We start from the raw sequence: 14,413 nt of genomic DNA on the forward strand, positions 1-14,413 counted from the left end.
GCTCACAAAGTCTTCAATGGGTATTTATCGTGTACTGAAGGGAAGCATCTTTTTATTATTATTTTCGTGATTGTTTTTTTGTAGGGACATAATTATTTTATTAGCCCACATCAACAACATCGACACAGTTAACTCCTGCTGCGCTTATTTGAGAAAGTTTGGGCGTTTTTTCTGCATAAATTGGCTGAGAATTCACCTTACCGGCCACATTACACGCTGACCCTCTTGTACTTGGGTTTGGTCCTTGCCTTGCTTGTCCTGACGCTCGATTTTATTGTTTAGCTGGTAAAAATATTGGCTGCCAAATCGTGCCAACAAAATTTTCATAATTTATATCTTTAGTTACCACAGTTTGACCAGGCAAAATGGAAAAATGGAAAAATTGTATGTACAAAATTTTAATGTTCTTTAATGGTTCGAAATAAAGCCCTGAACTTTCACTTCGGGTTCATAAATTATGAAGCCTCCAAACTGAACGTTTAATAGACCAATTGCGGTGTTCTCATAAATTCTGCTAATAGTTTTTGTGGTGGGGATAATAAAAGTTTTGAGGAGTGAAAATTATGCCGAAGTATTTGCAGAGAATTTATAGCCGCAAATTGTTTTCAGACATTTAGGGTAGGACCTTTAAAAGTCGCTTCAAGCTATCATTTGGTAAATTATTGAAATACTAATTGGATACTCCATTGCTTAACAGGTTTCAGTCGATGAATGGTGTAATATGTGGGATGCTTATGCGAAGGATCCTAGTACTGTGCTGGAATGGCAGACCAAATACATGAATTTCATGTTTGATCTGGAAGATGCATCCACTGATGGCAGCATTGATGCACAAGAATTTGCTTTAGTCTGTTCCAGTTATGGTTTGGAGAAGAAAGAATGTGAAGAGGCATTCAATAAAATGTCACAAGTATGTAATTTTCTTAGATCTATCTAATTTTTGAAACTCACCATTCGTTCTAAACAAACATTTTTATTTTTTTTAAAAGGGAAAAGCCGAAGTTACTCGTGAACAATTTGCTGCACTCTGGAAGGAATATTTTTCATCAGAGGATGTCAATGCTCCAGGAAACTTTATTTTTGGCAAAACCTCATTTTAACGATCTTAACTTTTTGTTATAATTTATTTTTTCGACTAAATTTGACTAAAAAAAATTTCTTAAGGAATGAAATTCAGGAAAAGCAAAGCGCCAAAGTCCTTTAGATTACACAGCATTACTCGGCAATGTGTTTTAATGAAATTAATTCAATTAATTTTTGATATAAAGAATCAAATTAAAATAGATTAGTTAATATAAATTTATTTAAATTTTAATAAAATTTTCTCAATTAAATTTGTCTATAAAACGAATCTTTCAAGTACACTGAGAAAAATATGCAATACTAAAACAAAAGAAATGTATTTTTTGTAGTTACTCCGTCGATGAATTTTAGAATATCAATTATTAATATTAAAAGTATTTAAAAATGATATAAATAAAATACTTATAATTTTCTTGATGTTAAAAATTAAAATCAAAATTGGATATTCCTCGGATATACCAGAAAAAACTTTATCTCTAAAATAGCAAAAACAAAGTGTAATGTGTATTTATTAAATGTTAAAAATAAAATAATATATAGAAATGTTTTAAATCGATTATAATGTTTGTGTGTAGATAAAATATAAATTTTAATTAAATTACCAAAAAAAAAAATAGATTTGTTTTAATTTGTCTAAACTGAAACTTAACTTCAGAAGAGAGTGACGTTATAATTATAATTATAGTACATAAAAATAATTATACTATAAAAATGAATTTGCGTGACTTGTATAATCTCTATCTGTGTTGGGAGTTATGGAAATAGGTGTTGAAGAGATTAGTACAAAAGTATTAAAAAGAAAATCTATTTTGAGGTTATGTGTTAAAATAGATCAAATCAATATTATATATGTTATATGTCCATATAATATATATAAATGATTCAATGAAGATTAGGTTTGTTTTAGAGTTAATCGTTTTTTATTCTGTATAGTACATTATTCTATTCTTACTATATTCTTATTCTTTTTTATTTTTATTCTACTCTTATTCTTACTATAGTATTGTAGTAAGAAAATAGATCTAATTACGTCGCAGTGCTGCCTGGTCTTTGATGATAATAATAGTAAGCAAAACATAAATAAATTCAAGTCCATAATATATTATTCGTGCCTAGAGTCTATTTACCATTTTTATTTCATATCTGTAGTACTTAGATACATGTAAACAACGAATTTAACGAGAAGAAAATAGCTGTTTTGGAACATATTTCATAGCACCCAAGCATTTCTATAGGGTATAACTCCCTAAATTGCACCAGCATTTAGAAATATCGCTACATAAACTTTAATAAATGGATCGGAATATCTTAATTATTATTCTTATTATAGTCGTTGGTGGAAAGCATCGACAGCCATAGTGTGTGAGTTGAACCCACTAAAACCACTTCTTAGGAATGACTTGAAAAAACCCTACACATCTGATCTGAAATGAAATCTGGCTGAATCACATTCGAGCAATCATGAATGGAAAAAAACGAACTTTGTATTTTCGATTTTCAAATTTTTTATATACCTTATGAAATGGGTGGCTATATTCGCGTTTAATCAACAAGAATGAGAAAGAAGAAAAATACTTTTTATTAAAAAAGAGAGCAAATAAGTGGGGATGCTTGGTAGTGGAAAAGAGCTTGTAGAAGCTAAGTGAGAAGTTCTTTGATGGTATTCTGGTAGAATACCAGAAGGGAGATAACGGCGACAAGTTAGATATCTGCGAACATAAGACAACAGCTACTCATCCAGTCTTTTAACCCAAGCGGTAGAGTAAGGGACTCGACTGTCTAGTTAACACAGTGAAAAAGGAGTTTTCTCTCAAAATTGTGTGGGAATTCCAACGTATAATGGTCATACAAAACGTATATTGGGACCGCGTAGGTGAATGAAGGAAGAATAGAAAGAAGCTTTGAAGTCATTTTATTACACGAATTAGTGTGTTATAATTTACAAAAAAAATCTATATGCAAATAGGAATATAAGTCTATATTATCAAAGCGATAATTAGAAATGATAGAACCCTGAAATTATTTACGAAAACTGACAGCCTTACCAACACCGCGTAATCGACTCTCAGAATGGTTACAGACTCCTCGGAGAGGTATGCAGACCTGAGCTCAGTTACTACTTAGTCTGATGAAATGATTAACAATAATACAGTCAAGACATAGATAGGGGTTATAAAGAAACCTCGCAGTTAATAGAGAGTAAAAGCGCTCAAGTGCACTGACACAACTAGTCTCAATATAATAATGGAAATGATATTGGGAAGAGATCATCTTCTTGTTACTTAATCACCACTAAGTCCTCTAGCACTAAAGTTCATACTTTTATGAATGCATAAAACAAAAATTGTGACAATATTGCCTTGAACTGTATTTTTCTTTAATTGACATTTTTTATGTATAAAATTACTAAAATGCATTCATCCACTAAACCACACAACACAATCCTTTTTCAAGAAAATTTGATTTTAGTTCCTGATAGTAGTCACTTCTACCTTATCCTTAAAAATATATTTAATTAATAAATAAAAAGAAATTAATTGTAATTACATATTGTACGGTAAGACAAAATAAGGTATAACAGCCTTGTACACATAAAAAAATGAATTAATTTAAATTTAATTGTGTGTCCTTTGGTCTACTTGTTAGCAAACTACAAACTGCAATCAGTTATCCTTCAATTTCTTTCCATTGTCTTCTTGGACCGTAGTAACCTCGTCTGCAATTTAATGCACACATCATGCTTGTGCTTTTGCAAATCCTTATTTAGTATTTAAAATTAAAATTGGAATTACAAATTGGATTTAAAAATTGAAGAAAAAAAAAGAAACACCTCAGCTCAGCTCAACTCAGCTCAAGAGCTCAAGGATTACATTGAATTGTTGATTGTGGACGTTGAACGCAATTCAAATTTCATAGACAAATCTCATTGACAAAGCACAAGTAATTGTTTAAATGTATGTTTGTGTTTGTTTTTGTTTTTGCATTTGTTGCTTTTGTATTGGCTGTGGCTATGGCAGTGGCAGTGGCAGCGACAGCACCTTTTTTAGTTTTGTCCTTCGGCTTAGTGTAAAGGGCAGCAAGGAGTGGGATTAGTGAGATACGTGCATTGACAAAATATGTTGAATTCAAATGTAGAATGTGTGAGCAACTGAAAGGCAATTGATTGATACGGGCGGGCATAGAAATATGGGACGAGACGGACGCTGGTATATGAAAGAGGCTGGACGAAATTTGCATATGAATTTTTAATGAGATTTTCTGTTGATATAAAAAAAAATGCAAATTAAATTAAATTTATTATGGAAGGTGTTCGAGTGGTAATTTCTCTTATTTTTTAAATTAATTTAATTTAAATTTAATATACGCTTAATATATTTTTAATAGAATAAATTAATCAATGCTCATTACTTTATTTATTTAAAAGTACAATAAAAAATTCGTTTATTTTACAGTGATGGCCAGAAATATATAATCATAGGCATTAAATTTTTATTAAATTTAAATAATATTAAATTATTGTTTTCTTTATTGTATAATTAAAGAATATGTATTTATTTTCATAATTCATTATTATTTACATTATTAAAGTCAGAGATAAGATTACTTATCAGAAGGTGTACTTAGTTTCTTATTTAAATACAAAAACTAAACGGATTGTTTTAAACAAAACCTTTATACCATCACAAAATAAATGATTAATATTTAACTGCAGATACTGTAGTAAATATTATGTCAAGATTTAATTAGAAATTTCATTTCAAATATAATACTTAAAGGTGGCTATTAATTAATGTATTAATCCTTACTCTAGTCACGACAATAATATGCTTCACAAGTTAAGCACAGTCTAAACCGCAATTGAAAAAAGCTTCTATAATCTGAGTGTACAAAGATCTATTGGACTTACTTACTTTTTAATTAAATCAATTTAAAATAATTTATTTTATATTAAACTCATTAACTATAAATATTTGACAGTATCCAAAATAATGGTAAACTTAGTCTAAAATTTAATTTAATTTAAAGTAAGTGATTGTTATTAACTTTACTGTTATAGTTCATATATATACTCTGAGAATAAGAGCGAAACGTATAATACATTAAGTCTTTTTGATAGTTTTATATAACTACTTATAAAATTTCTATATGCATAAGAATACATACACATATATTAGCTAAACTAGTTATGTAGTTTCTATAATAACTTACACAATATGAAATTCATGGTTATTTTTAATTTACTTAGAAAATACTAACTATATATGAACAAAATAAAATAGCTGTTTTAAAAATTATATATCTTATTTACTTAGAAGAGTCTGTTTCTATATAATATACGGAGTTTTAATTTAAGATATTCATTTTAATACAATTTCGTTACAGATGTGTGGATATGAGTGGATAAGTGAAATCAATATAAATATTTAGGAAATTTTTCAAAAATTAATGAAAGAATGTTAATAAATATTAAATTGAAAATTTTAAAAAGCTCACTGAAATTCAAACTTTTTCTTATTCCATAAAAGCTCTGAATGTAGAATGCCCATTCGCAATAGTGATGAACGCAAGAAATCAACGAAACAAAACAGCTGTTTTTGACAATTCGCAAACATCGCACAAAATTGCTACGCGAGGTAGTAAACAAAAGCGGCAGTCACTCTTTTAGTGTTTATATATTTATTAAATGGATATTTAATAAATTTTGATTAAAAAAAAAAGATTTTATTATAACAAAATGTCAACAATAGTACAGTATATAATTGTGCGCAGTGACTTACGAACTGCTCTAAATTGGCCTATAGGTGCTGTAATTGCTCAATGCTGCCACGCTGCAACTGCTGTGATAAATCTCAACTCAGATGATGAAGAAACAGTTTCTTATTTAAAAGACATGGATAACATGCATAAAGTTGTTCTAGAGGTTAGTGCAATTATGGTGCGCAGTCCAATAATTTTTCCACAAACTTTTTCTCTTTACTTAGGCTAAAGATGAAGGCGCACTAGTTAAATTAGCAGATAAACTTAAGGAGAATAACGTAAAGCATAAAATGTGGATTGAACAGCCGGAAAATATTCCAACATGTATAGCAATTAAACCGTATGTCAAGGATAATGTGCATAAATATGTAAAGCATTTAAAACTTCTGAAAGAATAAAATTGATTTTAAAGTAATTTTTTTAATAAAAAAATGATGAGAAACAACGGTTAGGAAATTCCTCAAATATTGATCACAACTACTAGCGAACATCTCTGGTTAATATATGGTGTTAAACTGCTGCCGTGGCTAAAGCATATTCAACATCTTATTTATATATTTATATTACTATATACTGCGTCCTGATTGTAGTATAAACCCTTATAATGCAAATCATAAATCGTTTTTACGTTACTTCTTGGTTTTTTATATATAATTCAACTATTCCTAGTGAAATGTTTCATATTGTATGATGTTCTCAAAATATTATAGCCATTGTATCTTCCGAAAATATGAATATTATGAAATAATGTAAGATTTTTTGGTCAGGCAATAGATTATGACCTTCACTTATAAGAACAATTGTTCCTCTCTATCCAGGTTATGATTATTGTGCTGTGCGTTAACATATTTTCTTGACCGATTCCGTATACATATGGCTTACATATGGGTAACATTTTGGTTCTATTTGGTATAAAAGTATTTGACCTTACTTCCAGTTAAGGTATCACATACTATAGAAACTAAAGTAATTATGTCCACATTTAAACTGGAAATGTAGAAATATACTGTATGGAGAGTTCATGCCTCTGTCTTATATTAGGAATTTTTCAACGAGGAGCAGTGGCGGAGCTAGACCAACTCTGCACGTCGGCGACATCAGAATTGCAAGGCCCCCTTTATAACCCAGTTGTAAAAATAAATAAGTTACATTCACTAATGCGACAAAGCATGATTGAAAGTTTTATTGCTAATCAAATTAAAATAAACACAAATTAAAATAAATAAATTTTCCTATCTTTTGCCTCTCAATTTTTTTTTTAAATTATATCATAATTTGCGCCAGCTGCTATTTTTGCTTCAATTTATAGAATATCCCATGGAGATAGTCTCTCTTGGATCATCATACTTTTCTAAAACGTCTTAAACAATTTTAACTTTGCTTCTTTCTTTCCGTCGAAGCTATACTGACTGGAACTGTGAACATAATCTGATTACTATATAAACATTCGGGAATACTTTGAATATGGTTAATGCCATTATCAAACCAAATTGTTCAAAATATTTATTAAGTGCTTAGAATCTACAGTCGGTAACTTTTTGCGAGGCACCTGCGGGCGCGAGGCCGTCGGTGGTCGCCGACATCGCTGACGCCTAGCGACGCCACTGACGAGGAGAGATATTCTGATATCACTTTCGAAAGGTTAAATATCTGTTGTTCATTAATAATAAAATAATAAATAGCGAATAAAAAAAAGATCAGCTATGGTTGTTGTTGTTATTGCCGTGGGGATTTATTCAGCAGATAAAACGAAAAAACGTAGTCACTTTAGAATTCAAATTGGTGTTTGTATTAGGACATGAAAACTGATGGAGTCTAGAGCTGTTACTTTCGCATTCAATGGGAATTGACGCATTTATACGTGACAAGTAATTGTTAATAAACACATGAATGTATCTAGATCTCAATTGGTGTGTGGCAGTTATCGCTGTACAAGGAACGTGTCTCTCTTCCCTGTTGAGAATTCTGTTGCTGTATAACAGTGGTCTCGAAGAGGAAGCTCCATCTGTGTAAAGAACTGTTAGTTCACGTTCTAGGTGCGGTTGGGTATACGGTCCGGAGCCAATTGTCAATTTCAACGACCAAGGGCCGCTCGCTACTTCCTAAATGGACTATACCAACCATACCTATATGGACTACATCGTATGCATGTTTGTTTGTGTTCGAAAAACCTATATACCAGATGAGAGCAGAGGTTTTTAACATTTGACCACTATTTACAAGGAATAATTGGTATTGTTTAACTATAATTTGAAGAATAATATAATAGCTTAGAAGTGAAAATAAGCGGGATGTAGTGGTGGTATGGAAATAATTGATTTGCAATTTATTATTATAATTTTATACATACCTACATAATTATAAATTCATAATTCAAACTTAAAAAAAAAATTAAAAATCTTTTTTGGTTTTACTTTGTTTTCGTTTGTTTGTTGCTTTTGTATTAAACTTTATTAAATACAATAACTTTTTATTTATAAAAAAATACTTTAAAACTTATTAACTATTAAATAAACATAATTTTTATTACACAAATACAAATCGTTCAGAATAAACATTACATTTTCGTTTGTTCCGGAATAATTTTTGCTACGTTTTTGTTGTTGTTGTTAATTTTAAATATAAAATAGCAAAAAAACTGAACGCGAAAATAATTTCAAATTGCTTTGATGAAAATAATTGATTTATTGATTTATAAGCCAAATTTATGCAGTTTCGCGTTTTTATTTATGAATATTAAAGTGCTTCTTGCTGTTTGTTGTTGTTTTTTTTTGTATGGAAAATTGATTTACTAAGCGAATAAAGCAGAAATTGTGCGTTTTTGTAGTGTAAAAAAAAAATGAAAATTAGCAAAAATCGAGTTATAATCAACTTTGCTTGTATTATGCCGACGTCAACGCCAACGTCAACATCGACGTCAACATCAGCGTCAGTGATTTAATGCCTTCAACGCCGAAAAACAACAGAAACAGCGAATTCGGGTTGTTTGATGAAATTTTTGACACTTTTATCGTCCATATAAAAAACATGTGTTGGGTGAGGTAGGAATTGTGGCAGGAGAAACCGTATTTGTTAACACGTAGTTAAAGGTAAACATTTACATACACATATATACGTGTATGCGTGTGGAAAATAAAGTGATTGCTTACATATTTTAACTAAATTTAATGCATAATAATTTTATATTAATTTCTCCCTTTAATAGAGCCTAGCGAATAATTGTAATTTTTTGTGAATTCTAAAACATTAGCGCAACTAAGATAATTAAAATATAATTAGTATTGTACAATAATCGTTTGCTATTCGATTTAATGTTAAATAATTTGTTGGCACCGTTAAAGCTGTTTTTTGGTGGGAGAGTAGCAGTCGTCGGGGATGTGCTGTTATGTCCGCTTCGTGTGGAGTGGAATTTCAGTTTTTTGTAGGTTTTTGTAATGCATTGAACTCGCCCTTTAGCCATTCTTTTAAATTGTCCTGTAAAATAGTTTATTTTTTCTGTTGTTAATGTTTATGTTTACAATGGAAAATTAAATTTAAAAGCATTAAAAGCATGAGTAAAATTAATTAGCAAAATTACTTGTTACTTGCGCTACAGTCTACAGTCTATAGTTAACTGTTCACAGTTTACAGCCTGTTAACCCTTTAATGCCCGTGTTGAGAGTTTGTTAGTGCGCGCAAAGAGCTTGTGTGCTGTTTTGCTGTGCGTGATTTAAGTTTACTACTTTTTCTACTACTTTTTAAATTACTTGAATGTTATTTAAATACTTATTACGAGAATTAGTGTGTAAAAATTGAGAAAAGTAACTCGAATTTGTTAATTGCCAACATGAAATGTATTAAAGCGTATTTTTTCACTTCATAAATGTTTTTCCAATGTATTTTGTTAACGTTTTTTTTTATGAATTAAAATAAATTTACAATTGTCAAGTTCAGCTTAATGATAATCAGTGATAATGAGTATTTGTTATTGTAATTGCAGTTGGCTTCTTGTTCTGTCTGTTATCCCATTGTTATACCCTGTAGTTAATTCATTTGGGAAAGGTGGTACGGTACGAGTATCTCCCTCTTCCACTCCGCTTTCGCATGTTTGTGTTAAGCAGCTTGTGTTACGTATTAAATGGCCCTTTTCTTCTTGTAATTTGAACCCTTTTTTATTTACTTTCTTATTAAATTTTTTTTCAATTTTTTTTCAATTTTTTTCTTTTTTCTTTTTCAACTGCAACTTTTTCAACAATAATTTTCTGTAATTTTTGGTGGTCTACAATATTCTTTTCTGTTTAATCGGAATTATGTAAATTTTCTTGATACTCGTCGTATTCATCTTCAGCCTCTGTTTCTGCTTCATCCTCTTCTTCGTGCTCATAGTCACTGGTATTGCTTTCCGGTGCCGTTACATCGGGCAAATAGTCTTTGTGTACGGGTGTCGATATTACGGGCTCCTATAGAAATTTAGATTAGTGTGCATAAGCGTTAATGTGTAGATATTTTTCTTTATCTTTTTTTTTGTATTTTCTTTTCTTTTTGTTATATAAAAAAGTGTTAACTCTTTTCTCATTATTAAATTTCAACATGCAATTTTTTTACAACGACTTTAAATTTTGTTAATAATACAACCAACACCAAATGAAATTGAATTTAGAATTTCTACCTAAGCTAAACTAATAAACATGCTAACCTTGGGTGGTCGCCAACCGCAACCGGGCAATGGCAATCCATCAGAACCCAGTGGACATGGTGCATCCAGACCGGGCACACCTTGTTCTCCCTTATCGCCGCGATCACCTTTGCGTCCACGTTTACCGGGTGGTCCAGGATCGCCACGTGAACCTTTTTCACCGCGTGGACCTTCTTGACCGGGTATGCCATCGGTACCCTTAACATAAATTAAATTGTAGTGCAAATACATACACAAAGACATAAACATTTAAAAAGTGTTTTTAGAGTTAGTGGCAGCTGATACAAAGTGAAGGGAAAGTGTAAGAAACAATGTATAATTTTATCTAAATAGTGATTTTAAAAACCCACAGTGTGGCAATTTTTCATAGCATGCAGTGTAAAGAGATTTATAGAAGTAATCTTCCCGGTTCATTTCACCATATTATGCTACTTACCGGCAGACCAGGATCTCCACGTTCTCCTTTTTGTCCTGTTTCACCTTGTGCGCCCTATTAAAAAAATTTAAAACGTTAATCGTGTTTCTGTTCTCAATCACATTTACATCACATCACATTTACACACCTTCATGCCGTCTAAGCCAGGAGGACCCTAATGTATACGAAAATTAAAAAAAGAAAAAAATGAAATCAAAAATTTTAAGTAAATTAAAAATGAAAATGAATCAATAATTAATTAAATTTAATTCATAAAGATATTAAATGGTTCATTTAAAAAAATTAATAAATATAATTAATATTAATAACCCAAGCAAAATCATGCAAATTATAACACACATAATTAAATCATATGTATAAAAATCATTAGAATTTAAAATTATATAAAATTTCTTAATTAAATTAAAAATATTTTTTTTCTTCATTAACAATTATTTGTATAGAATAAAAATTGTATAAGCAACAAAATAAAAGTATGAGTCAAGAATGAAACCTCAAGCTTTAGGTAACTTATAGAAAATATTAAAAATTTAATATAAGTAGGGAAAATATATTTATATACTTAAAAAAAACAAAAAATTTTAATAAGACGTTTCTAAGAGTTTTTAATGAGATCGCTCCTTCCTCTTATTAGTATAATGTATGGAAAAATTTTACTTTAGCGTTGCAGATGATTCTGACTGGCGAGTACGGACTTTAAACTGTATGGCAAGGACAAGGATAATATTTTACATTATATTTCGATTTATGCCTTAGCCTGGTATCATTGGCTGAACTTCTTGATACAAAATTATATATATAGATCCTCAGCTTTTACGCGTTACGAGTTAAGGACATTATTAAAAAAGGCGGTTTTTTTTTGGTAGGGCGTTTGTAAAAGATATAGAAAAATGACTATCCCAGCTGCCTTCTTTGGCAAGATAAGGATATTATTTGTGTTTTCATAAAAAGATCATCTTCCAGCATACTCTCTCTTTACTTCTATCTCTCTATTCTTTTCTCTCTTTAACTTCTTCTATTTATTGGTGTGTTTTCATTACATCCTTTGATATGCTTATGTTACAGTGTACTATGTACTGTACTATGTTTCAAAATAACGAATTATTTCAAAATAACATATAGAAGCACTTTATAAGCGATAGATAATAGGTTGGCGCTGATCGGTGGGTCATATCTTTTCAAAAAAAGATGTAAGATAATGATTTCTAAAAATTTTATTAAGTAATGTAGTAATATGTAGCAATAATAATATTATGTAGCAGATAATTTATTATAAATATATACATAATATATGTAAAATGTCACCATTAGGCTATAAATCAAAGCCGCCTCCATATTCCTACGTTGTAGTACAGTAACCCACACTTCGTTATGATTATTTGATTTTAACACTATTGGTCTCGATTAGGGATAAAGACTAGTTAGAGTTAGTGAAGTACAATAGATGTATTATGTTTACAGTACGTAGAGCGGATGTAGCTGTTATTGAATGCATTCACAACTGTAAAAATTTTTAGTTAATTTTATGAAGATAGTTTCAGTTCGTTATTTATGACTGCTGAGCTGATTTTTCAATGGATCGTGATAATGATTATTTATTCATTTATTTTCTGGTATTAGGAACTCCTCACCGAAGGTAAGTAAGGTCTTCTTTTATAAGGGTGAACTTCTTCTGTGCAGATAGAATCAGTTTTAGCAAAGTTCCGTACCATTGAGAGTATATATCTTTGTTATGTATATATCTATTCATCAACCTATTAATCTGTTTATCTATTTATCTTTTCATATATCCGTGATGGGTGATATCAAATGTATTGAAATTGGAAAGAATTTATTATAAATTTTATGTAAAAAACTCATTGTTATCTTTTATTTAAATGCACAGAAAATGTAAAATAAGTTAAAATGTTTACATAAGGTTCCTGTTGTGTTTACATTGTTAGTATGTAAATACATATATTCATTTCATACAATTTCAATTTCATATTTGCAACACAAAATCAAATATTGGCATATTTAGAGATTTTTATTTTAATTTTTTTTTGTGATATTTGATTTTCTTAATAAATCTTATGCTAATTATTTGTTTTATTTTATTAGATTTCAATCGACATTTAGTAAAACACACAAAATAAGTTTTGCTTTATAAATATTTAATAATAATAATAATAATATTAACAATATACAATATTTATAATAATTTCTTATATGTGATCTGTTTCTTATATGTTATTCATTATTCTAACCTAAAGTTTATATTTACTCGTAATTGTGTTAAGTAAGAGGAGCAAGAGGAGCGGAAAGTTTTAAGTGCTAATGAAAATTGCTTTCAACTAAGAAAATTTTTTGTTCATATTTATGCACACATTTTATATACTTTAATTTATTTATATATATTTTTGTGTGCGCATTTTATTATTTATATGCATACATATTTTATTTGCCTTAATATATTCAATTTTAAAGCATAGAAAAAAGTATTGAAGTATTGGAGAGGGCGTAATAAGTTTAAAGATATAATAATTTGTTTTTTTATATTTACATTTTTAAAGCATACATATAGGCGTCTCTGTATGCTTTGAGTACTCCGAAATAGTTTTCTTTTTTCCTTCTTTTAAATGAAATTGACTTTTGGTTTTAATATTTAATTGGAGCCGTTAAGATTAATTGAACAGAATTGACATTAAATTAATGTTGAAAATGTATTAAAATTTTCGAACGGGTAATTAATTAACGGGAGATGAACTTACTTCTTTTTTATATTTTATTGTATATACTTATTAAGCATTAAATTACAATTAATAACAAATTCAGAAACAATTCAGTAGCTAAACATAAGATTAATTAAGAAATAGATTAATCGAATCTGGTATAACGGAAGGCAATATGAAAATGATGGTTCATTAACTTAAATTTTATTTTCAGATAATAGCCAGATAATTTCTAAATCGAAAAGATCTCATAATGAATTGAGCATTAAGTCTGGCGAGGCTCTAGCACAGAAGGTGTATAAGAATCTTTTTCTTATATGCTTTTAAGCAATATTTTTAGATATATTAAAAAACAGACTTATATTCTACAACTATATATATAACCACTATAGATTAGTATCTTGTACATTTCAAAAGTATTTTTTATTGTGAATTAGTCGCAGAATAAAATCAATTCGTGTGGCTTAAGCAATATGATCGGATATGACCTTCCTTCTGTTCTTTTTTGGCTAGTCGCTGGCTACTATATCCCACATCATTGGACTATACTCGGAGTTGTCACCTACTGTAGCGAGAGATAGTAGCATTTCTCATGTTTCAGATACAGTGGTTGGCTGTTGTATTCCACATTATTGGACTACAAATAGAGTCAACAGGCGTTGTAACCAGCGACTGTTGCACATTCATGCGATGGACAATAACTTGGATTGGATAATTGCCATGCAACTGAGATAATTCTATATTTAATTT

The 14,413-nt window shown here is 29.6% G+C and overlaps 3 protein-coding genes across 4 annotated transcripts; 2 read left to right on the plus strand and 1 right to left on the minus strand.

Moving 5' to 3' along the window:
• The first annotated feature begins 670 nt into the window (after nucleotides 1-670).
• On the plus strand, nucleotides 671-1,697 carry LOC119685278 (calexcitin-2-like). The gene is made up of 2 exons (XM_038099518.1): nucleotides 671-910; nucleotides 990-1,697. The coding sequence occupies exons 1-2, from the start codon at nucleotides 722-724 to the stop codon at nucleotides 1,098-1,100; spliced, it is 300 nt and encodes a 99-aa protein (XP_037955446.1). The 5' UTR covers nucleotides 671-721; the 3' UTR covers nucleotides 1,101-1,697.
• Nucleotides 1,698-5,589: 3,892 nt separating this feature from the next.
• LOC119682695 (putative peptidyl-tRNA hydrolase PTRHD1) lies at nucleotides 5,590-6,473 on the plus strand. Its single transcript, XM_038096188.1, has 2 exons — nucleotides 5,590-6,004; nucleotides 6,066-6,473. Exons 1-2 carry the CDS (start codon nucleotides 5,819-5,821, stop codon nucleotides 6,237-6,239), a joined length of 360 nt encoding a protein of 119 aa, XP_037952116.1. The 5' UTR covers nucleotides 5,590-5,818; the 3' UTR covers nucleotides 6,240-6,473.
• A 2,192-nt stretch (nucleotides 6,474-8,665) lies between these two features.
• On the minus strand, nucleotides 8,666-11,163 carry LOC119685796 (collagen alpha chain CG42342-like). Of its 2 annotated transcripts, none has more exons than XM_038100178.1 (4): nucleotides 11,080-11,163; nucleotides 10,953-11,006; nucleotides 10,517-10,714; nucleotides 8,666-9,315 (listed from the first exon to the last, which is right to left on the minus strand). In XM_038100178.1, the coding sequence occupies exons 1-4, from the start codon at nucleotides 11,083-11,085 to the stop codon at nucleotides 9,253-9,255; spliced, it is 321 nt and encodes a 106-aa protein (XP_037956106.1). In that variant the 5' UTR covers nucleotides 11,086-11,163; the 3' UTR covers nucleotides 8,666-9,252. The 2 variants fall into 2 exon arrangements, with proteins under 2 accessions (XP_037956106.1, XP_037956105.1); XM_038100177.1 differs by lacking the exon at nucleotides 8,666-9,315 and adding an exon at nucleotides 10,040-10,280.
• Between the last annotated feature and the right edge of the window lie 3,250 nt (nucleotides 11,164-14,413).

The sequence above is a fragment of the Teleopsis dalmanni genome, chromosome 2, assembly GCF_002237135.1.
Source record: "Teleopsis dalmanni isolate 2A chromosome 2, ASM223713v2, whole genome shotgun sequence".
In the NCBI taxonomy this organism is placed as follows: domain Eukaryota; kingdom Metazoa; phylum Arthropoda; class Insecta; order Diptera; family Diopsidae; genus Teleopsis; species Teleopsis dalmanni.